General features: G+C 37.5%; 1 protein-coding gene across 1 annotated transcript in view; it reads right to left on the reverse strand.

The window, feature by feature from the left end:
• Window positions 1-5,764: 5,764 nt before the first annotated feature.
• Window positions 5,765-26,199, reverse strand: part of LOC121917367 (zinc finger protein 292-like) — a 49,151-nt gene continuing 28,716 nt past the window's right edge. Inside the window, exons 5-8 of the mRNA XM_042443278.1 lie at window positions 22,405-22,607; window positions 20,145-20,281; window positions 18,649-18,790; window positions 5,765-13,901 (exon numbers count right to left, since the gene is read on the reverse strand). Coding sequence (XP_042299212.1) covers window positions 6,678-13,901; window positions 18,649-18,790; window positions 20,145-20,281; window positions 22,405-22,607 — 7,706 coding nt within the window. The 3' untranslated portion in view covers window positions 5,765-6,677. The remainder of the gene's footprint in view (window positions 13,902-18,648; window positions 18,791-20,144; window positions 20,282-22,404; window positions 22,608-26,199) is intronic.

The following is a 26,199-nucleotide window of genomic DNA, read 5'->3' on the forward strand; positions in this document are numbered from 1 at the left end:
TGTGGAAAGGATCTTGGGATTACTACTGATCATAAAGTTAAACTTGATCCAGCAGTGTGATACTGTAGCAAAGAAGGCAAATAATATTTTAGCTATTATTATTAGAACCATGGTTTCCAAGTCAAGGGATGTAATATTTCCATTATATTCTTCACGAGCCAAGCCTCATCTGGAGTACAGTTGGCCCTCTATATCCACGGATTCTTTATCCATGGATTCAACCATCCATGGCTTCAAAGTATTTTAAATATATATATAAATTCTGAAAGTCAAACCTAGATTTTACCATTTTATATAAGGGATACAATTTTACTGTGTTATTGTATTTAATGGGACATGAACATCCATGGATTTTGGTATACACGGAAGGTACTGGAACCAAACCTCAGTGGATACCAAGGACCTGTATTACATTTAATTCTGGGCACCTCATTTGAAGAAGGAAACAGATAAGCTGGAGAAAGCTCAGAAAAGGGCAACAAAGATGGTAACAGGAACAAAACAGAAGAGGAAAGGTTGAGCAAGCCGGGCATGTTCAGCAAGAGAATTCATGAAAATGAAAGGAGGGGAACTTTTAATTTTTTTAAAAAATCCCATTGCAGGTGGGAATAAAATGTGTCAGAAAATAGTCTCCCATAACAGAAACATCATATGAATTTTTGACTGAAAACTAAAATAAATATCTCAACCTCCTGACAAATTTGCCCTATCTGGAGGAGTCCACAGTCAATATAGGCAGACAAGAGGCTAAAGCTATGCAGACCTTGCTGGACTGTACTACTACAACCATTCTTACTAGGAACTATGTTGGAATGTTTTCTTATGAATGAATGCTCTTATCTTCCAGAATACTGGAATTCACAGCACAGAGTGAATTCTACTGCCAATTAAACCCTCAGGTTATATAGTCCAACAATAGCTACATCACATGGTATTGCCAATCACAATGCAGAGCTACAAGTAGATTGTCTAAGAGCACATCAGCAAGGCACCAGATCCCATCTGATATTGGAAGCTAAGCAGGATCAGCTATGGTTAGTACTTGGGTGGGAGACTGCCAACAAATACTAGGTACTGTAGGCTATATTTCAGAGTATTCCTTGCCTGAGAAAACCATTAATTAATTAATTAATTAAATTAATAATATGCCAACAGCTTATTTGATCACATACTCACACATACAAACTACAGAGGAACAGTGCTCTCCTTAAGCTAATATGGAAGCACTCTATGAGCAAAAAAGAAATTATGCCAGCTGCCAAGTTCTTACCACTTTTCTGTGGTCTAGTGCATGTCCAGCAAGTTTTAATCAAAACAATTTGTGTTGAAATATAACATTATGCTTCCAGTGCTTCCATGCTAATGAAGACTTGTATCTAACTGGACAAGCAAAAGGCAACTCATACAATGTTACTTTCCCTCTCCAGCCCAACTTGTGTCTGAGATGCCCACGAAGCAAGGGGCTGTGTTGCACATGGATGAAGCAATAACAGGAAGTTTCCCCAAATGTTCTTGTGCTAGTGGAATCTCCCTTGGCAAAAACGTTCAGTTTGAGGCTATTCCCTACTACCACTGCACCACTGTACAATAGCCTGAGCTTACAAATCACAGAATCATAGAGTTGGAAGAGACCACAAGGGGCATCCAGTCCAACCTCCTGCCATGCAGGAACTCACAATCAAAGCATCCCTGACAGATGGCCATCCAGCCTCTGTTTAAAGACCTCCAAAGAAGAAGACTCTACCACTCTCTGAGGGAGTGTGTTCCACTGTCAAACAGTTCTCACTGTCAGGAGGTTCCTTCTAATATTTAGGTGGAATCTCTTTTCCTGTAGCTTGCATCCATTGTTCGGGATCCTATTCTCTGGAGCAGCAGAAAACAAGCTTGCTCCAGCCTCAGTATGACACCCTTTTAAATATTTAAATAGGGCTATCGTATCACCTGTTCACCTTCTCTTCTCCAGGCTAAACATACCCAGCTACCTAAGGAGTTTCTGTCTTCTGAAGATGGCTTTTGGAGGGATGGCAGACAAAGAGAAATTATTTCATATAGATCAAGATCTGTTCATGCAACCACTAGATAGTGCCTTCTGGTTTTGGGTACTCAGGCAGCTAAACTGAATAATTGTTGCAGCCATATTCAACACACACCACAAAGAGAAAAAATGAAGCACCTCCCATGGCCATTCCTTGGTTTGTGGAGATGATGCAGGATTGGAAACATGTCTGGCTATGGCCTATACTATAGCAAGTTACATAATGACCGCCTTAGTGCTGCGATCCATCAGGGCCCTCCAGACCTCTCAGCACTGCTGTAATCATTTTGTATATGGCTAAAGGGACATAACAAGACACTTTTCCAATCTTGCCCACTTGGTACAGTATTAGCCCGCATGGCTAATACCCTAGCCAGGAGCAAGTTTTCTAGGATGGTTGGGTGGAAAGTTGTTGCCCAGGCCCTTTTCCCTCCCAGAAAGCAGACTACTTTTTGCTCTATGAAACAACTATTATGCTATTTTAATAATTTAGGGACTGAGAAGAAGTGAGAATACCTAGAGTTCCTTCAGGTGTCAGATTTGGCCCTGAGATCCCCAGCTATCCATTTGGTTTTCATTAGACCTCTCTGGTACTTTCACACAAAAGGGCCTGTTGTTATAGCTAATAAATCACCTGAGGGAAAAGGATGGAACTCTATCAGACTGCAATTCCTCTTATTCCCTGTAAAAAATGAAACCAATCCACATTAGCATTATCATTTCTCAATTGCTTGTACCTGCCTGCTCCAGTGAACCCCAAGCAGCCGATTTCCTTTCTTTTAGGGCTGAAGCTGATGAAGTGCCTCCACTTCAACTGGATTAGAGTTGTGCTTGGAGTATACTTGGATGGGTTCTCCTTATTCCAATGGTGGGATGTGGGATGAACTTTTCAGAAAGAATTAAAGTTCTACCTCTCATAAATTTATAATAATCCCAAATCCAGTCTTTCTCTAGCACCTAAGCCAAAGAGAGGCCAGGGGGTGATGGAAATCAGACTCACACATAACACACCTGGGTGCCAACATGCAGATGAATTTTGTTTTTAAAACTGGCATTACCAATGGCAGCTGGTGGCATGTGCACAATGCAGAAGCTGATTTTGTATGACAAAATGTTATAGGATGCTGTTGTAAAAAGTAAAACAAATGGATAATTCAACGTTCTGCAATGTGCAGGTTACCATGGTCAATTATCAGGAATGATGGGATTTGGAGTCCAAAACATCTGGAAAGCACCAGGTTCAGAAAGGATGCTAATATACCAGCGTCCTAATAGTACAGTTGGCCCTCTGTTTTCGTCAGGAATCTGTTCTGGACCCCCGTGAAAATGGAGGCTCGTGCACATTCAAGCCCCATAGGCATGAATGGGGCGTGCCCCCATGTGTGTGGCTCAGGTGCACACACCATTGAAGATAGCAGAGGTTGCCCCTCTGTGGATATTCAAGGGCGCGGATCTCAGATCCGCAAGTTAGGAGGGGTGACTGTATTGTAAAAATCCAAATGGAACAGTGGAAGAAAAGACAGATTGTACCAAGAAGGGATTAAAACTAATCTATATGTACCATATTATTTCCAACATATAATACACAACTAGAATGTTCTTCTTCTGGCTGTCAAGAAACACTTTCAAATATGTTATTAAAAGTTCCCTTAGGATAACAGTGACTGTTTAAATAATACTTTCAACAATGCTGGGAAACTAGAACCAAATTCTCCTCACATTGAACACCACCCCTCCCCAAATTTTTGATATCCTTCATGCATATGCCTTTTTTACTCATCCTGATCTAGAGTGGTGATACAAAATAAAATAATCTGCTGACTGCCAGTATTTACTTTCCTTTACAACTGTGGGTTAGTTGATTAATCTGCAAATTTTCCATATTACAGAAACAATTCTGAAAAGTCCTTGCTGGCAATGTACTAATCCATTCTCACTCCTACTGCTAGAGGTTTGGTTTTACCTCCAAAATGGTAGTGGTGGGGGAAGGAATTGTGTTATTCATTTCCTTAATGATTTTCTTTAGGAGAAACTTAACACTTACAACAAATTATGTAAGCTGACAATGAAACATGCAATACTGAAATAATAACTGACACAAGATCTGCAGACTAATTACTCCTGTAGGCTGTTGCTACAATGAAGAAATAAAGCAGTTTGGCATCACTTTAACTGTCATCCTGTGGAATCCAAGGATTTGAAGTTTGATGAAGCATTCAGCCTGGCCTGTCAGAGAAATTTGGTGCCTCATTAAACTACAAATCCCAAGTTTTGAAGGATACAATCATGGTAGTTAATGTGGTATCAAACTGCTTTATTTCTGCAGTGTGGATACACTCTTAGGTCCAAAACACACCACAGAAATAATCCTGTTCAAGACCGCTTTAACTACCCTGGCTCAATGCGAGGCAATTCTGAAAGTTGCAGTTTTGTGATATATTTAGCCTTCTGTGTCAGAGCTGGTGCCAGAATAAACTACAATTCCCAGGATTCCCTACCATTGAGCCAGGGCAGTTAAAGCAGTCTCAGACTGGATTATTTCTGCAGTGTGTTTTCTACCTTAGTCTTCTTCCACTGCTATCAGGCATGCATTTACCTAAGAAAAGGAAGTTATTTATTTCATGTGTACACATGCATTAACCTGGGCACACTTTATTTGGTCCCTTCACATATCTTCATCATGTTGATATGATGAAAGACAATCATGTTCTTGATGATGCCAAGTGTTTCCAGAAGACAGAGTTCCCAGGATACAGAGTGTATAAAAGTCTGAATGAGTATATTTACTGCTACCATGCTAGGGAAGAACAGGGTTTCTAGTAAGGTCATGAATAAACATTTTCCTTGCCCCAACCTGTGTGGAGTAATAAAAGAGGCAAACCACTCTTTTATTACTACACCATGGCCTGTTACAGACTGCCAAAATAAAGCTGCTTGGGGTCTCTTTGGAGGTATTCTATTTAAATGATGCATGGATCCTAAGAGTCTGGAGGTTGCGCCAAAGCCACACTCCATTCCTAAGCACCGGAGTGCAGCTTTGGTGCAGCTTCCGGATTCTTCGGATGCATGCATCATTTAAACAGCATACCTCCAAAGAGACCCCAAGCAGCTTTATTTTGGCAGTCTGGAACAGGCCCTTCTCTCTTGTTGTTTCCTTGTGCTTTACTGCTGACAACCAAGTCTTCAAGTTGCTGGGCCATCTTAAATGAGAATGTGGATAGTAAGGTTGGGGACACTGGACTTTCTGCTCCAACAAAACTATCTCACATCTTCTTGCTGGGTTATGAGCTAGTACATTAAATATATTTCAGTGTGCATACACTGTTAACTTCAAGTGAAAATTGATTTTTCCCCATTTAAAATGTTTTCATTTTGTAAAAAGCCAAACAAATAAACTAAAAAAACCCACCAGCCTAGTTTCCAATTGAAGCTATGAGTGAGAATATAGTTCCATCTCTTATGAGAGTATGATTTTTTTTTCTCTTAAAGAGCATAAATTCACTTTCTATTCAAAATGCATTTTTGTGCTTCTAATGCTGTTGTAAACAATACCTATTTTATAAATGGATATGTAGACAGTATAATCAAACTAAGTGATTTAAAAATCCATTCCTGACAAAAAATATCATTTTCAAAGGAGTGTTGTAGAAGTTATGATGTAATACCTATACATCAATGTAAAAATTTTAAAAAACAAAAAGGATCTTTATAAGATAACATGTATAAAACAAGAATTGAAATGTGATTTTATTTAAGGCAATACTGGGCTACTTCACAAATCACCACCTCAAATATATACAGTGCTCCACACTACTAATTTTCTATCACATTCACGATGGGTTATTCAATACCAAACTGTTGTTTAAATCTTCCATGTCAGCAAACTATTTAAAATTTACATTTACATTATATTATGGAAGTGGAAGAGTTTTAGATCCACTCAAAAGCAATGCAAGTGCAGTTGCATGAAAACGTTCTGAGAACTATAGCTCAATACCATCCAAAGACACTGGATGTTTCAAGTTACAAATACAACTGTGTCAGTATGTATTTTAACCATGTGTGATCTGATCCAAGTTTCTGTCCTGTACACATACCCTATGCAAAATAAACTAGATATGGTAGACTTACCTAGTCTTTACTTCAAAAAGTTTTAAGTTTAAAAGAACATTTTTTAAAAAAAACATAATCACTTAGTTACAAATTAAAATTCTGAATATAAATGTGTCATTTAATATTTCAGACTTACAGACTGCTGGTTGCAGCAAATGATTTACAATAATAAATATATACAAAAACGTATCTACAAATAAAAAGTACTGTTATATATGAGCAGTGACTGGTGAACGATACCACAGACAATTTCACAAAGATTTCAGTCATGGAAAAGGGACATTTGATAAAAAAATTGAGGTTTTTGATCAATTATTTACAAAACTGAAACAATGATTCTGTTCCAAGTCCCATAGGGATAAAAACAAATAAAATTACATGACAACTGTCATGAATTTTGCTAGGTTAAATCACTTCAAAAGAAAACCTTAAGAAATAGCATCATGCTCAATGGCTTCCTACTTTTAAAAATGCAGTACAGGTCACATTTAGACACCATTGGAACAAGGAGTCCACTCATATTACCTGATTATTTTGTAACCTCTGCTTTTGCCTCTCCATGTTCATCAACTCTTGCCAGACTGACAATAGGTTTCATTTTCTGAAGTTGCTTCAACACAAGCTCAGTGCAATCTTTAAAAGTCTTATCTAAAACTATTTTTACAGTACCACTACACTGAAATTGTGATGTGTTAACAAACTGTACATATGTTTCACTTTCTGAATATGATCTTCGTCTTGCAAAAGAGTTCTTGTCATTAGATTTTCTCGATTTTGAATGAGAACCTTTCCTAGTTCCACAATTATTGTAGCTCCTCTCTGTATTTTTCTTTTGCTTCACTGCAGACTCTTCGAGGAACTTGAGAAAAGATACTTCAAACCCCATGGGCTTAAATGAACTCCAGGCAAAAGCTGAAGAATCTTCTTCAGTAGTTTGAACTGCAACTGCAGTTTCCTCCTCTCTGTGCACACTACTTAATTCAACAGCCAAGACTTCTTCCTGCTTCTCAACTTTTTTCTTTTTATTTTGTGTTGCAATTTTTTCTTTGCTTGTCCTTTTTAAATTACTGTTTACGCCCTGCTGTTCTGTAACGGAAGAGCTAGTTTCTTGATAGTCACTATTTACATCAGGAGTGGGTTTTGCATGGTTCTCTAAACTTGTGAGGTCTTCATTTATAAGTTTGGTAATGAACAATTCTGCAAGTTCATCCACCTCATCCTTCTCACTCTTTTCAGGTTCTTTCTGCACCACTGGTGGAGGGGGTTTCAAGTCTGCAGAGACATTTGATGTATGTGGCTCCAATTCTTTTAAATCACAGCTTTTGACATCACTTGCTTCTTTCTGTGAAGGTGCTTCTTTTTCTTCTGAATCTGCATACTTGTTTGAGACAATTAAGAGATGCCTGTGTTGTGAAGTAAATGCTTTAGACAACTTGTGACATTTATAATGCCTAATTATATTATTTTCACTTGTGACAACTGATGAACAGCCTTTTATCATACAAGGATATTGCATTACAAATTTGTTTGTGCATTCAGATAAGGCCTCATCCCTAGCCTTTATTGAATACACATACTTCCCACATTTTAAAGAATATGCCTTACTGTCAGAAGCCTGACCCATTTTGAAGTTTTTGTTTTGTATAGCAATAACCTTCTTTCGCCTCATCCTGATTATTTTGTTTCCATGCTTTCCTGCTCTGTATTTTAATCCTTTATATTTAATTTTCATATTTTTTTCCTGATTAGCTTTGCTTGAAATATTTTCTTGACCTGGTGTAAGGAATCTTCTAGGTCTTATTAGATGGTCTTTATGTCTCTCATTATGCTTATTAAAAATATGCCGTAAGAGATTAGACCTTGTTGCATAAATACGGTCACAGCCTTCACAGTCACACTTGTACATGCCATCGTCTGTTTTGTTCTGCTTTATCTTTATTCCATGATCTGTCTCAAGATGTATAATATAATTAACATATTCTGTAAAGGATGATTTACATTCAGACTGATCACAGGGGAATCTTCCAACATCCAGGGCTGACCTCACACTACCAATTTCCTCTGGAGTCATCTCATGAAGTTTCATATAGTGCTGAATAAGACTAGTAACTTTTTGAAATATCCTTGAGCAATTTCTCACCTCACATCTGAATTCTTTTACTGTACTTTCAGTTTCTTCACAATCTTCTTCTTTACCAATATCCTCATCTTTGCTTGGCTCACTTTCTTCTTCTGCCTCCTGAGAGAATGATGGCAGATCAGATTTATGTACAGCCTGATAATGAAGAATCAAATTCTGTTGTATTGTAAAAGCGGCAAAACAGCCTTGGTGCACACACCTGTAAGGTCTGTATGGACTATACGTAGTAGGAAATTCCAACGGTTTGTGTACTATTTTTTTATGTTTTCTTTCTTCCTTTTCCTTCCTATGTCTTCTAATCTTGCGTACTTTTGGCTGAACCTGTGTATTATTAAGTGGGGCTACACTATGAAGCTCTAGAGGAACCAGAACTACTTGTGAAGGCTTTTCAAAATTTTCAAGAGCAGCAGGAATACTTTCTGGCATCACTATTTCTGGCATCACCTTTTCTGGAACTTTCTCAGGTTCTATATACCTTTCTTCCTTTACTTCAAGTTCTTCAGTCAACTGGGATTGATTTTTACTTTCCATTAACACATATTTTTTTAGTTCAACATTTTTTAGTTCAATCGACCTTTGAATTAAGCTTGCAGTTTTATTCTGGGATCTTCTTCCATATGGCCTTTTTAGTTTTAATTTTACCATTTCCTCTGTTGTGAAGTGATGCACTAATTGACAGTGTGCTCGGAGGTTAGAATTTCTAGTAAATGTTTTTGGACAGGTAGCTACAACACATTTGAATGGAGCATATTTCAACTGGTGTTTCTTGATTTCTAATATCATTTCTGCAGTGTATTGATGTATTTTGCTGTAGTGTTTAAATAATGCATCCTTTGTCATAGCACTATAATTACAGCCTGGAGCCTGGCACATAAATGGCTTATGGACTTTTTCACCAATGTGAGGACGCGTTTCTGAAACTGGCTGGACAAGAGATGTGCTCTCAGCTGTTATAACTGGAACAGGAATTTGTGGCAACAGTGCATCTGAGGGAAGACAATGAATTATATTGTCAAATACCTGGCTTGATGTTTCACTTTCCAATTTCAGCTTTTTCAATCCTTCTAAAATTTCCATGATCTGGTTATCATCTTTCTGCAAGATTTCTGATTGAGAAAGGTTAGTTTTGGCAAGAATGATATTCTGTGTGTGTACTATTTGTTCACTGGGTTCAGCTGGTTTAATGTTGTGCGAAGGGTTTTCCAAAGCACACTCAACAGTTCTAATTTGTGGTCTTTCTAACAATTCAATTGACACCTCTTGGGCTTCACTTTTAACTTCAACAACCTGAGAGTTCATTGCTGTTTTAATTATTTCAAGAGTTTTTTCAAAATTCTGAATAACACTATCTTCTGAAGAACCAAAATTAGTATTTTCTTGAATGCAGGAGCCTAGAGTGACCTGAGAATTACTATTTTCATCTTTTACTAATAGATGAGCTATTTCCACAGGGGTTTCATGACTAGTTTTGAAGTTCTCTTTAACATTGGCAGTTAATTCATTGTCCACACTACTCATTTTTTGTGTTAGATTCTCTATTAACACTTCAGTGTCACAGTTTGCCAGTACATTTGACTGCAACTTCTCTGCAGGTATTTGCACATTTCCTTCAACATTTCTGTCTAGAATTTCCAATGATGTCAAATCATTAATTACTAGTTTCTGTGAAATGTTAGGCACAACTAATGAAGTAGCTGCTTTTTTCTTTTTCTTTGAACTACACGCCCCCCTTTTATCCAAGCTACAAAATTCTGAACCTTTGATACTACTTATGACTGAAATTCGTGATGTGCTGTTTCCAAAATTATGTGTAGGGGCATCAGAATTAGAAACTACATTGGAACATAAACCATTTTCAATAGTCTTAAGTATTAAATCATCTGGAAATACTGGTAAATTGCTGCATTCTTCTACTGATGAAATTTTGGCATTAAGTGTTTTATTTTGGTCTGTTAGCAAGGTAGTTGGGTTGCAAACTGTTGATAACAAGGGTGACACACCTGGACTTGGCAAAACTGTTGCACTTATTTGAGAACTACCAGTGATACAACTAGTTGTCATTATATGTGGTAACATCTCCGCAGCATCAAAAGTATTTGGAATGCCTGCAGTTTCCAAGGCTTGTTTGATAATTTCACTTCCTTCATCATTTTCACTTGTATTGATGCTAGTTATATTGGTCCGTGGAAACAAATTTTGCAAAAAAGCAGCAGTCCGATTTTCTGTAGCAAGCAGCTGTAGAAATGATGGCTCTTTGAAACACACTTCTGGATTAAAAGCTGACTCCTGTTGTTGCTGTAAATTTAAAGCATTTGAAGAAAGAATCATACTAGCAAGTAGAGAAGACTGCCCATTAAGCTGCAGAGCTTCAGGAGAAATTTCTGATTCATCCAGGGGTTTACAGTAGGACCGTTTAGAAAGATGACCACCAAGTGATCTGGGATTGGAAAACACTCTGTAGCATCTACTACAAATAAATTTGCCATCTCTGATAATTGCTGGCCATTTTGCCCGTTTATTATGTTTTGGTTTTTTGTCTTTTCCATCTGGACCTCGCCTACGATCCTTTTTTGCTTTTTCTGCTACCAGAAGTTGTGGAGTGGTTTCACTGAAGTTCTCATTATTCACTTGTGAAGGGAAGAGCACATCAACACTTTCATCTTTTGGAAAAGAATTAGTGTTTCCTTCTAGTTGGGAGGAAAAATGATTGATACTGTTTTCCATTTGTGAAAAGACAGAAGTTGGGCAATTATCAGCTGAGGATGAGAAAAGAGAAATTGGACCATTTTCTGCAGGTAAAGGAAGGAAAGGATCTGAACCACTGTCAATGTTTAGGGGCATGACTGGTCTTTCTAGTTCATCTAACTGGGAAGGTAAAGTTGCATTAGACAGACTTCCCATTTGAGAACTTAATGTATCTTCTGGCTCATTTTTAATAGTGGAAGAGAGACATGTATTTATACCATTTTCATTAGGTAACAACGAATTACTCATACTTTCCAGACGTGTTGGAAAAAGAGCATTAGATAACTGCTGTAACTGACTTGTACATGTAGAATTAAAACTGTTATTAGCTTGTTGAGGAAAAGCATTGCTAGTGGGAGTAACTTGTGATGTTAAAAAATAAACAGTTTTGTTATCATTTGGCAAATTTTGCAAACTGCCTGCTTTTCGACTTTTTTTGTTCTTGTGCTGCATCTTAAATGTAGCATATTGATCAGGATGTGCTGTTTTCATATGTTTACCAATGCTCTGAGAAGAATTGTAGATTCGAGTACATCCCTCAACCTGGCAGGTGAACTTCTGAACTGGAGATGATAATGGTATGGCTGGAACAAAAGGAGGGCCTAAGCTGTTCTGGGCTGGAGCAAGTGTAACTCCTTCTAAAGTCTTCAAAGGGAGATTGTACAGATTCGAAGCACTGATAATGTTTTCTTCAAGCTGAGACTTGGGGAGAGGTGAATTTTGATAATCCAACTCATTCTGCATGAGTGATAAATGGTTTCTCTCTTTTTCTGGGCTTTTTGTTGAAAGGACTTCAGGTTCAAGCTTGCATGAATTAAGGGAAACGGTTTGGGATTCACTAACACTACCAGGTTCCTTTGTTTCCAGGAAAATTGCAAGATCATTGCAAGTATCTTCTACGGTTGAGCATAACTGCTGTATTACAGCTGCACTGCTATCTATTTTAGTAATTCCAGGAGGTAGTTTACCCTTCCTTGCCATATTTTCTCGAATTTTTTGACCCAAGAGAGGCATCAAAGCATTGCTGGCTAGAACTACTGGTTCTGGCTTTGCTGGCGCTTGTATGGATTGCTCTATGCTTCCAGTGGAGATTGGATTAATCTGTTCTTGTACAATTACTGGTATTCTTGTTCTTTCGGTCAAAAATGATTCATCTTTGATTTGCTCTGTGACATAGTTTTCTTCTTTGAAAGAATTATTTAAGCTATTTCCAAGGGGCAGCATCAATGCTTTTTCTGGATGGATTTCTTCAACACTCTCATTTTCTTCCAAAGACTGAGGAAAAACAGTGTCATCTTCATTGCCTTTCAGAGGCTGAGGCTGAGGCACAGTGGTCTCTACCTCAGACTGTACAACAGGGTCACCATCAGACTGTTGTATTTTTTCAGATTTAGTGTGATCTTCAAGATGTTTTTCTAATTCAGTCTGTGAACGGTAAACTTTCCCACAACCTGCAAATTTGCAGGTGAAGGTATTATAATGCTGTGCTTCATGATCATAAAGCAAATATGCTTCTGAAAAAACTCTTCCACATTTAGGAAACATGCACTTTGCCCTGAAGATTGGGTGCTCTTTTCTGTGACCCAGAAGTTCTGCATAACTGTTAAAGCTAGCCTTACATTTCATCTGAATACAGATATAGGGTTTGCTGCCACAGTGCATTTGTAAATGATCATTAAGATGGGTAACACTTACAAAATGTCTTCTACAGTACTGGCAGATTACTTTTTTGCTTTGCATTTCAAGAAAGCGTTTAGCTTCCTCATTGTCTTTGTGACCTTTTGCATGTGCAATCAAATTTTTAAAATATTTAAATCCTTTTTTACATAAGGTAACAGGGCAGGTAAACTCATTGACAGGCAATGGTTTTTGGACTGGCATTATCTCTGGAACATATGGTTTATCTTTTTCATAATTTTCATCATCAGAGCCATCATTGTCATTAAAAACAATGAAATCCGCAGCATAAAGACTGTTCTTTTTAATGTGTCGTTGTTCCGGCTTAACTATAGTATTATTCTTCTTGTTCACACCAGTGGTTGTTGTTTTTGGTGGTCTTCCTAGCTTTCTCAGTGGTTTCATTGCAGCCAGCCTCTCTTTACTTGACTTCTTAACATGTAGTGTCACATGAGGAACAAAAGTTTCTTTAGAACTGAAATTCTGTGCACATATTGGGCAGCTATAAATTCCATCTTTATAGTGTTTTTGTGCATGCCTAACTATTCTGTGTCCAAGAAATTCTTTGTCACAGAGTACACAATATTGCATGTATGCTTGCCAGTTCCTGAATCTAGCAGATATAAATCCCCGCTCTCTCAATTTTTTTATTTCTCGGTTTTTCTGTTTTTTATCTCTAATGGCTCTAAGCAAATTTGTAGCTTCATCAAAACATCCAGAAAGTCCATTCACTGATGTTTCTTTGTTCTCATCCTGGCAGTCTTCTACCTTTTCATGCATTTCAGTGTCATTCAATTCATCTATTGATGATACAATTGATGCCTCCTCTCCCATCAAAGCAAGACACTGACGTTTTAGCATTTTCCAGTCCCAAAACTCTGGATCAAAAGGCCACTGCATTTTTAATACAAGTAGAAGTTCACAGCGCAGTGAATTTGGTATTGGAAGATTTTCTTCATCATATTTCTGATCTGGTTGATTGTACAGTATTTCTACAGCATAGTATGCATCCACAGTAGGCCCCAGTAGAAATTCACTTAGTTGACAAGCGCGTTTAACCTCCAAATCATCCGGCAATAAGCAAGATATAGTCTTGCAAATGGAAATCTTGACTTCTGTATTCTCACTAGCTTCCAAACGCAATGCTTTTACACAAAGTTCAATACAAGTTGCAAGTCCAGCTGCATCAATCTGTAAAGTAAAAAACAAATTAAAGAGCAATTCACTACCAGGTTCTGCATTTACAAATGTTATTTAATCCTATTGCACATGTTCTCGCTTCTTTGCTCTTAAAAGACAACAGTCTAGATTTTGCCAACATTAGTTAACTATTTCAGAAAGTCACACTGTGGAATTCAGTTTTCAACTCATTTGCCACTGTTGCTGATGCTGACAGAAACCGAAAATTCCTGTATGAAGCTCAGTTCGAACTTTGAAATGAATGGTATTAATTTAAGAATGTAAGTATGATCCACAGACATATTAATAACAACAAGCAGGAGTGTTGGCCAAAAAAAAAAAAAAAAAGAGAGAACTCTTTTTCTTAACTGAGTTGGGAACCATTCTTTAGAGATGCCTACTGTAACTACCACATTCAAATGCATACTTGTATGCTGGCTTCAGAGAAACAAATACAAGGATATTTGAGTAAGGGGACTTGCCCACTAGTTTCCTATGCTACTACTCCAAAGCAGCTGCTACTATCTTGAAGATGATGCAGAAGTAGCTGAGGCAAGGAGGAATTAGCTGAAATTGGTTGTCTGGTCTTTTAGCAAGTGCAGGGTACTACAACACGGAAATAGTACAGGAATGTCTATTTGTGTATGTGTCTTGAAATCTATGCTTCTTTGGCTCTATCTCAGTATCTTTAGTAGCTCTTAAGACACAAACTTCCACACAATCTGCAGATGTTTTGCATGCAATGAAAGCAGTGGTCTGTGGGAGCTGAGAATAAATCTCAAAAGAAACAGGCAGATATATCATATAGATTGCCCAGTCCAAATTTAAGCGATAACTACTACAAAAGAGAATTACCAGGGAGGACTAACCAAAACAACAGTAAAGCTGCAGCTCCCTGCCCTAGTGTAGTAATGGGGACCACTGGTCACCAAATTGTTATATACTGTTCTGAAACTTCTTCCCACAAATACAACATTTTTCTTCTACTCAGATGAACAAGGTAACCCAGCATGATATCTCCCATATATCCACAGGTTAGTCTGGAAAATTACTATATCAAATCAGAGTGTAAGAAGGCTGTTTTCCTGATATTGTTCTTTAAATCTGTAGCGGTGAACTTAGTCTTGTAACAGCAACAAAGAGTCTTGTAGCAGCTTAAAGATTAACAAGGTTTTCTTGGCATAAACTTTCAATGAATTGGAACGGAGTCCATGAAATGTCTCACAGAACTCTTTGATGTTTCTTAAATGGTTCTCTGTAAAGTGACACATAGGAAATCCACACCTCTGCAAACCAAACAACCAGAAGTTTCTGGAAAGATTAAAATCCCCAGAAGATGCCTGGAGCCTTCAGAAAGCCACATTCTTGGCATGCCAGAATGCACACCACTGGGATTGTTCTTGCTACAATGAGCACCCAAGATGGTAGTGGACAGGTGACTGCACAGAAACTACTCACAATTATGGGAAATGATTTCTTTGGTGTCTGTGCAGCTTGATTTATAGCAACTTAGCAAGGCAAAAATATCTGGTGATGAGATGCAAGAAGAAATGGTTTTTGCAAGCTAACAATATTTTGTCATCTGTCAGGTTTCAAAATATTGCAAGAGGCAATATTTTGCAAGATGACACATTAGAATTGATTTTAATGCTGGACATCTAGTGTTTAATACGAACAGGCTGTCTAATATCAAATCTGATCAGTTAACTTGTTCTAACTGGCAACATCAAAGGTTCTTTGGAAAGAACCTTTTCAACTGTGTGCCTCACCAAAGAAACTACTTCTTAACTTCTGCTATTCCAAGGTCCAGGCAAGCTTCTGAGCCCCAGAACTAAACTCTAGATGCAAGTTTATCATCTCAGTGAAATCAAGGTACTCTTTGATTCAGGTGAGGGCACAATTGCTGAAGCATATTAACCAAGCTGATTCATGGTAGCCATTTTCAGCTGTTGATATGTAGCTTGTTAAGACACACACAAATATTCTGAAAGTATTCAGTCCTATTAATACAGAACATCAAAGTCTGGGAGACTTTTTGTAACTGCAATATTCTTTCTGTATTGTCCTACATTATTAAAACAACAAAGAAAACAACAACAATAATGAAAAACAGGCAGGTACCATGGGTGAAATAAAATGATAAGTGCAAGGACAAAATCCATAGTGAATTAGAACTTTATTTTGTCCATATAAAAATTTCAGGAATTAGGGGCTTAGCAGAGATCACTATCTCACTAACTGTTCATGGGTATGGTGATCATAGGGGTAGCCAGTAGACTATCCAGATGGTGAGGAGGTAAAGGGTTATACAAAAACCATATTAAAACAGTACAAGACTCTGCTGTGGGATTGGATACAATAGAACTTAATTATGTCCATCTAAAAATAGGCACTGACTTCAGCACTCTTCAAATCATGTGTGAAGCCAAAATCACTAAATCCTGCACATATAGTATTGTAGTGGTGAGTACTTTTGCACAACTTCATTTATGATGATGATGATATTTATTTATTTATATCCTTCCTCCAAGTATAAGGACTCAAGACAGTATCTGGAGATGTAGATCTCATGACTATTATCTATGCTGCAGTCACAGCCAGACTGGACTAGGGTAAACACACTCTTCATGAGTCTGCATATCACAGATGTTCAGGAACTACAACTAGTGCAGAAGGCTGTGCTACAATAACTACTGGAGGCCATTAAGTGTGTCCATTAATATTTGGCTCATTTTGGTGTGAGCAGGGGCTTTCAATTTATTTTTGAGTGGAATCTGTGGTGGGAATTCTTACTTCTGAAGTCTTGTATGGTTTGGACTGAAGGTCCAAACGAAGCCAGGATCAATTTCTCCTTCATGCACTTCCATGATTGTTGAGATTGTCAACAGAAGCCTTGAATCACATTTTGCCATCCTCAGAGATACTGAGGTGCAATGGGATGTGTATCAATGGGAATGCTCCCATGCTAGACCTGTATGGTTCCTGCACTACAGGCTTTAGATATTTTGTCTAGACTGCTTTATTTTGTTTTCCTTGAACCTAACTGATTTTTGTTGACCTTGCTTTTGTTGTATTTTTGATTTTTTTTAAACAATTGCTAGTCATTTCACTTCTGCCGTGTGACTGATATTTTTTATTTATTTTGCTTATTAACATTTGGATGTAAGCTCCTTTACTAGGAAACTCAGCCTAAAATAAATAAATAAATAAATAAAATCAAAACAATACTGAGCAAGATTCACTTTGTACTTAACACAAATATTATTTTTAGCCTGTAGAGGACACAAAAGCCAGGTGGTCATTCAAACTGATTGGAAGGAAACATTAGGCTCTTTCTTTTATTCCTTTCTTGTGACTTCTTAGCAAAAGTGAGACATTTTGGACATTTGGAAGAAGGTGAGCATGTGTTTTAGAGTCCAGGGTGAGGCTTATTCATGTGTTGTTGTTTTTTTTGGGGGGGGGCTGTGCGTTCTCCCCGTACCCATGGTCTAAGGGAATGAAGATTCTGTTGAGTTGACTTGGTTGGAGCCAGCCCTAGCAGTTCTGTCTATCTGCTGCCTGTCTCTGGACTTCAGTCTCTAAAGAAAGAGAGGAAGGTGAGCTTGCAAGTTAGGGAAGGAGGGCTGATTGTTTGGGTGTGCCATTTGGTGGAATGAACATGTGGTCTAAAGGTGTTGGGGCTTTATATAGGTGCAACCTTAGTTTCAGGAAGAGGAAAACAGCTATTGTGTGAGATTGTTTCATAGAAGAGTTTGAGGGGTATGCCTACAGAACTGTGTCATTGTCTGTATAGGGAATGAACATGAATGAACATGAATGGAGTTACCTGCAACATCTGTGTCATGTTTGTTTTCTTGCCAGAGAATACTGAGGTGGGATATACCTGCAGCAAGTACAAGCTGTTTGCAATGCTAGAAGAGCAGGTATAGAAACTTTGAACTCATATATCTGCACTTCAAAGTCACATGCTCTCAGTTTCTGGGAAAAGCAAGGATAAACCTCCTCTGAACAAATCTAGCCAAGAAATCCCTGTAATAGGCTCGCTGCAAGTTGAATGCACTTGAAGGCACACAACCACAACAAATCTACACTTCAACTTACAGGATGAAGCTTTTTTGGAAAGAGTGGCGCAACCTCTCCTGGAAGGGCAAGGCATAGGACATGGCTCGAGGGAGAGCCTGAAACAGTCCCCCTGATATTCTTACATACAAGCTCATGAACTGTGGGCTAAACAGATGAGTGGGTTTGTAACTGGTTAACTGACTAACCAGAGAGCTTGCCAATGGACAGAGGTGCCTTGGGGTTCTGTCTTAGGTACAGTAACAGTTGTTCAAGAGTGGAACAGATTGCCTCAGAGGGTGATGGGGCACTTTTCTCTAGAGGTCTTTAAACAGAGGTTGGATGCATAGCAGTCTGGAGTGCTTTAGCTTTGTCTTCCTGCTTGGTAGTTAGTTGAACTAGATAGCTGTTTCAGTCCTTTCCAATTTTATGATTCTATATCTGGTAGTCAGAGAAACAGTATAAAGTGCTATGCTAGTGTTCTTTGTGGACAGGGACAATTACGATTTCCAGAAAGTTCTGACTGGTGGCTTATGCAGGCAGAGACAGCATATGTGGGACTATGAAGAACTACTTTTGTGTGTGTGTAGAATCAGTGCACCTGGTGAGTTGCAATGAGCGATGTGCTGAGTTGTTTTTCAATATAGATTTTATTTTCAATTCATACCATCTTGAAAGTAATTATGTTGCACACTCTTACCTCTGAATTTATTACTTTAATTAGGAAGAAAATGTGGTATACTGTCTTTGTTAATACAGACAGTTGACGGCATCGCTCTAGATATGTTTGTACAGAAGGCTCTACCCTCTGCTGTAGTTTACTCCAGAAGAGAGTCAGTTCCCTGAAAACAGAATTTCACAAATTTAAAGTATGTTAATGCAGAAATGCTACAGTCATTGTAATCAATTTTCAGCTGATGTTCAGTGGAGTAGGGGAGAGTACAGGAAGAGGAATGCTAACTTACACGTTATAATTATATCTTGTACATTAAGGCATACTATGAACTCTTTTGGACGTTCAGTGCAATTTTTCTGTTTTGTAAGACTTTGCAAACAAAAAAAAGCATAAATAGTGGCAGATTTTGTGCAGTCTATTTTTTGTCAAAATAGCATGCTGTCATTATGTTTAAATTTGAGAACTGTTTAACCTAGATTTACCCTAGCCTCTCCATGAAAAGACAATTACTATATTTTCATATTTGTTTAGGAGCTGGGGAAAATGTCTTGCTTAGTTTATCTTAAAATCTTGAGTGAGGTAAAACTATGAGTGACTTACAAACCATCAAGTCTTAAAGTAGGTCAACAGCTTTATTTTAATAATGAAATGTAATGTGTCTTCTAGTCACTTGTTGATTTATGGTGACCTCATGAATTCCACCTACAACATCTGCTATTTTTTTGGTGATTACTAACCAGGTCTGAACTTGTTTAGATTCTGTGATCACATGGGATTTCTTATCTCAATGGTATTTAGGCAGGCCAATTATAAATTCAGAGAGCATCCTTAAATGTAGTAACTTTTCCAATGGGAGTTTAGCATTTCTAAATAATGAGAATAAAGTAAGTCTTATCTATGAGATTCCTGGCTGGACTGGGAAAGAAAATGAATAAAATTCTTGTGAATTGCTCCTCTATCATAACTTGCAACTACTGCCCATCTTTCTCAGTGAATGCTAATGTAACGCATGAAATATTACAAAGTGACAACAGGGATGATTTCACACTAATTAGATATGCAAAAAAGAGATATTTTTACAGGCCCCAAATTATTAATACAACAGGTTTTTCAGGTTTACATTTCATCAATTTCTGTTGTTCTTAGACAGGCATCCTTATTGTCATTTCTAAAATGAGCCTTCACTGAGCAAAATAGACACCAGTAATAATTTTTTTTCTTTTAAGTTATTCATTATGACAAACAATTCATTTTTCAGTACACTACAGTTGTTCCTTCATTTTCCTGGTGGATTCGTTCTGGACATTCGTTCTGCGAAAATGGACATTTGCATGTATTCAAGCCTGATTGGATTGAATGGCCACACACACCTGGGCATGTGTGCCATTTTAACCCTCCCCACTTGCCGGTCTGTGAAAATGGTGGGAGGACTGTATTTCTTTATTTAACAACTCTGTATATTCATCATAACCCGAATACAGTGGTTCTAGCAAAACTCAAAATGAGAGATTCCAACCTACCAGGCACAATACATCTCCCCTTGCTGTAGTTGTCGAGATAAAAATGCTGCACATAAAATTAGAGCGCTCTTCTCATCTCCTTCAGATTCTAGATTACAGATCATTTCTAAAGCATCTTTGCAATCTATATCTGCAATCTAAAGGAAGAGAAAAAATGTGACAGCACTGAATACATTTTTTGTTTTCAGATACACAATAACTGGATAACATAAAATGTAAGAAACAAACCACTGAAAGTTTTAATATTTTAATCCTAAAAGTCAGACTGTTTTCCAAAAGTAAAAGAAGAAAAACCCAGCTTTATTTGGTGTATCTTTTATTAATATATATCAGGTTTAAAGCACTGTAAAACAGGGGAAAAGTTTCCATGTATGTTTCATACAACCCAAGGTTTATAATGAGTTGTACAAGTTATTTGCAGGTTAAAAATATAAAAGGAAAACATATAATTGAAAGGATTCTGAGAACTGCTGGGCTTTGTGTTAGCATCTGAAAAAATGGATGTTGAAAAGAACACATAAAAGACCTATGTAGATGTACCATTAGGAGCCTTGGACTTACTTCTCTTCTTTTACAGTTTACTGGCCTGAGCTGAGCCCTCCCTCCAGTTCATCTGATGCCATCCGGCCATGGAGGGAGAGATGCAGGCCCAGCTCCATTGGGCCTGGCCTAGATTAAAAAGCAGAGCCCTCCATCCAGTCTATTTGCCTTGGTCCAGGCCTCAGAGGGAGAGAAGAACTGCTGGACTTGATCCCCTTCCCCACCACCATTCCCTTCTCCTTTTGTGTCATGTCTTTTTAGATTGTAAGCCTGAGGGCAGGGAACCGTCTAATTAAAAATAATAATAATTGTAAGCTGCTTTGAGAGCCTTCAGGGCTGAAGGGCGGGGTATAAATACTGTAAATAATAATAAAATATTGTATCCATCTTCTTTATTCACATCACGCTGTAGCACTGCATTGTTTGGAAGTTAATATTAAATATAGGCAGCATTAGACCAAGGTCTGAAGGTGGTTTTAAAACTCCAAAGAAGAGTACAGGTGCCAATGTGACATTCCCTCACACTAATGATGTGGCCCCCAAAGAAGATTACGATTTCTTGGCTGAAAAGGGTTGCTTGCCCCTGCTTTGGGTCTGACATCTTATAATAGGAGACAGTACACTTCCTCCCCTGCCAATATCTATTACATATTAAAATGAAACAGAGTAAAGGAGGATAGATGTTCCTTTTCACATATCACATCAGAAGTTCCCAACAGCAACTGACATAGCCCACAACATTTGGATAACATCAGGTTGGAAAAGTAAATCAGATCAATTTTGAAATTTCTCTTCAAAATCTCAAAATTAGCATTCCTTTCTATGGAGACTCCTATCCCCGAATCATTACCGAAACCATACAATCCTCTTAAGAACTTCCTGTGCTTATTTCTTATAATAATAGCCCCCTATATTAGGGATGGGAAGACTTCAGGCTTGCATGATGCAGTGTAGTTTGTTTTTTACTATACTCCATAGATTCACCACCTGGAGCCTGTTGCAAAAGACATATACTTAGAATTAAAGAATTCTGAGCCCAGGAATTTGTTCTGAGTATCAGACTTCAACATGGTTCATATCTTTGCACAGAAACATCTAATCTAGGCTTATGTCAACATTATTTCATTTCAGTAGTATATTTTAGGGGACAGGGGCATGGGAGAAAAGGTATGTTATGAAACAAGTGAGAAGTCAGCAAAAGTCCTGAAAAGCACAGAATTAAAAGTAAATCCAGAGCTATTTTCTTCCCCATTGCTGTATTACTAGGCTGTATAATGGAACAGGATGTCTTCTTACACACTGAGAAACACTTCAGTAATACAGTGGGCCCTTGGTATCCTCTGGAATTTGGTTCCAGGGCTCCCTATGCATACCAAAATCTGTAGCTGCTCATATCCCATTAAATACAATGGTGTAGTAAAATGTTGTTCCTTATATAAAAGGACAAAATCAAAGTTTGCTGTTTGGAATTTATATATTTAAATATATATATATCTTCAAGTCATGGATGACTGAATCTGTGAATAAAGAATCCATGGTTATGGAGGGCTGACTGTATCTCTTATAGTTTTCTCTTACTGTGCAGAATGATGCAAGGTTAACTGCTTAAGAACTAATGTGCAGACCTCAATATCCACCCTTAAACCATGTCTCCAGATACTCTCAAAAGAATTTCTAATGCTGATGTTTTGAAAAATAAAATCATATAAGGCATACTCACCTCCTGCATTAGCTTTTCATTTGGTGATCCAGAGCAAAGACAGACCAGGTAGGTTTGCTTAAAACTCCCTTTGCTACTGATTTCTGGGTGGTCAGAGCACACTTTTGCTAGAGCAGTTGCTTGAGTTAATTGCTTTGATTTCATCAAATGTTTAATGCGCATACCCAGTAGCACAGGGCCTTCAAATGCTAAAAATTCATCCACTGAAAGACAGATAATTAAACATATTTTCACTGCTCCATACAAGTCAAATAAAATTAATCTTCAGTATTTGATAATTAAAATTAAGCAGATCAAGTATCTAAAATGTCTGTGAGAGACCCACTTTAAATGGAAACCACCTCCTGTCTTCATTAGAAATATATTTAATGACAGAAAGTCTAATAAGCCAAATGGCTTGGACAGTCAACCTGCTTCAGAATGAAGCAGCAATGAAAGAGAAAGAGCTTCAGTTCTTCACGGTTTTTATCTGTGTAGTATTTCAGTTAAATATGAACTCAAAACATTCCCAGTATCTGACATTCTCCCACAAGAAAAATGGCCACAGTACTGTGGCAAAGCTAACTGATACCAATACCTGCTCTGTACCTGCCTTCATAGGAGAGCTGTGTTTGGAATATGCCCTTTCCAGTCCTGAAAATGCACAAAAATTAAGCTAATTCTTGTTGTGTTAAGTTAGCTATCAGTTACTTGAAAACCCCACAAAACATGAAAAAGACTTTTAAACCTGTTTGGATATGATTTCGTCCCTATATTTACCCATAACTCTCTCAGTATAGGAATGAAGAAGAATAAACACTCGAAAATCTGGTTCATTCTTTCACTTCTCCCTGTGAAAAGTGAAGCAGGGCAAAGCTGGGGAAAAGGTCCAAACCCAAACCTACACCCAATCTCTTCTCAGAGACAACTTTCAAACAGGTCCTTAGTTATGCTATTATCCTGGCTGATGCACCAGCTGCAACCCTACCTGGAGTCATGGGACCTAGAAACGGTTGTAAATGCACTGGTAACCTCTCGTCTCAATTTCTGCAATTTCTGCTCTACATGGAGCAACCCTTGTACTATGTCCAGAAGCTTCAACTAGTGCAAAATATGCCAGCCAGATTGGTTGCAGGAAAATCTAGGCTCAACCGAATTACACCTATCTTAAAATCTTTACACTGGCTGCCTGTCAGCTTCTGGGCATAATACAAGGTGTTGGTTATTACCTATAAAGCCCTACATGGCTTGGGTCCAGCTTAATTGAAGGAATATCTTCTCCCATATAATCCTCCCTGCACACTCAGGTCCTCCGGGAGGAACTTACTGCAGTCAGGAAATATTAGATTGGTGGTGACTTCCCAGAGGGCCTTTTCAGTTGCTGCTCCAAAATTGTGGAGTGACCTGCTGGAGGAGGTTCGTCAGATCACATCTCTTGACGCTTTTTAAAAGGCGATAAAAATGACCCTCTTTTGGTAGGCTTTCCCAGACTAATCTCTGCTAAAACAAAATCAACCGCCCATGTTAACCAAATCCCCCTCTTTATTGCCCATTATTGTCATATTGTTGTCACTTCCTGCCGAGCTGTTTTAACTGATGTCATTCCAGTTAAATGTTTTTATTGTTAATATTTTGTATTGATGGAGGGAAAGTAGAATGGTGAGGGTTTTCGGGGACTGTTTTATTATTTTCTGTGACTTTTGTATTTGAAATTTTCCTTGTTGTTACCCGCCTTGATCCTCAAATGGGAGAAGCAGGATACAAATAAATATTTTATTATTATTATTATTATTATTATTATTATTATTATTATTATTATTAACATAAATCTGAAAGAGATGAAAGTTGAAATTAACTTTTTTGGATGCTGTCATGATAGACTTCATTAGAGACATAAACTAAATGACTAATTGTTAAGATTATCAATCAGTAGCTATAAAAGCTAGTCAAGATTCCATCAAGCTGTGGTTTTGATCCAAGAAATGGAAATCAAGCTATGAACATGAAAATTAGTAATCCTTATCCAATGTTCGCTAGTGACTTTTGAAAGTATTCTTGATAGATTATCTCTTGATATGTAAGCCCAACCCCAAATATCTCTGAATATACATCTTCATTTTCACCTGTGCAAATGAATCCTTGCCAATCATACCTATAACAAAAGGAATCGTTTTACTTAGCTGTACCATAGCAACAGCAACAAAGTCAATCTTACTTGCTGGATGTCTTGGGAAAGACACAATCCATTTTAAAATGTACTCAAAGCCTATGCTGTTTCAGGAGTCATGACACCAAGAGCTTACTAGGCCAACTGTAAGGACACAATCCAATTATCTAAGGTGTTCTATATTACCTGAAGCCTCTAATACTGTACATCTTAAAATGCAGTTTGTTATCAAACTCTCACATAATGAACAGCGTATTACAGCTGTAAAAATATTCAAAGTAAAGAAGCTATGGATGACAGTTACCAGTGCTTTTTAACCAATGTATGTACCAGACAGAAAATTGGAAAACAAACAAAAACACAATCACCACTAAATTATTGTTATAACTGAAACAGAAATTGACCATGGTACTAATCATCCCATTGACTAATATAAAAATGGGGAAAAGGCATCCTGTATTTAAGTTACCACATTTTTCTCATCACTCAGTTACAAAGACATCGTAAGTAATACTGGGTAATATATGTTCAGTCACAAAAACCTCTTCAGTATGAGGATATAACATTTCTGCAAATAATGGGAGCATGAGGGGGAAAAGAGGTTTATCAATTTTGCTCCAAAGGGAAAAACAGTATTTTGGGGAGAAATGAATATGTAATACCTATTTTCACATCAAACACATGTACTGAGTTTAGCAAACTGCTTTAGCAATATAAAATGCTTCATTCATATCTTAGCACATATAATTATAGCATCTGGTAAATAAGTCTTAATATATATGTAAACATACCTTCACTTCTCGGCCTTTTGGCTAAGATCAACTGTGTGCAGTACCTTCTGCTAAATAAAAAAGAGCTACAAGCTGCTGCACCCAGTTATCTGAGCACAGATACCTTAAGATTTTTGTCATTTGAGAAGGAATAATAATAATAATAATAATAATAATAATAATAATAATAACGTGGATTATTTAGTCATAATTTCCTATCTCATATGCAATTATTTATTATATTTACATATAAATGATTGTTATATGTATTTAAACTGACTATTAATATGCTACTGACCATTATACTAATCATTCCATTGACTAATCTGGTTTGGTTAATATCTAGATGGGAGATTAGCAAATGCTCTAGGCTATATTCCAGAGGAAGACAACAGCAAACCATCTCTGAATACACATTGCCTAAGAAAATCCTATGAAATTGATGGGGTCACTACAGGTTAATGACTTGAAGGTACATACACAGTTCGTTCCTTTTCTCACTGACTACAGTATATCTGGCAGTCTTCTAGTGACATTTGGCTACAAAATGAAACTGCCAATTTTTAGGAAAAGAACTCTGGAGAGTCCTGGGGAGCTTTAAAAAAGGGCTTTAGGCTCGGCTCAAAGGTGACCCATTGCCTAGCTTTATTTAAATTTATAAACTGAAATGTTGAAATTGTCAGCAAATCTCTTAACTTCAGGCCACTGAAAAATGCAGAATTTAAGGATGTGGACTAGGTATTTTTCCAAGCAGCACAGGAAAAGATATGTTTTAATATAAATATACATTTAAACATCTGTAGCCTTATAGCTCACTCAACAGCAATATGAGTAAAAGATTTACATGCCTCAGTGGGGACTGTAGAACATAATAATAAT

The sequence above is a fragment of the Sceloporus undulatus genome, unplaced genomic scaffold (genome assembly GCF_019175285.1).
Source record: "Sceloporus undulatus isolate JIND9_A2432 ecotype Alabama unplaced genomic scaffold, SceUnd_v1.1 scaffold_16, whole genome shotgun sequence".
NCBI lineage: Eukaryota > Metazoa > Chordata > Lepidosauria > Squamata > Phrynosomatidae > Sceloporus > Sceloporus undulatus.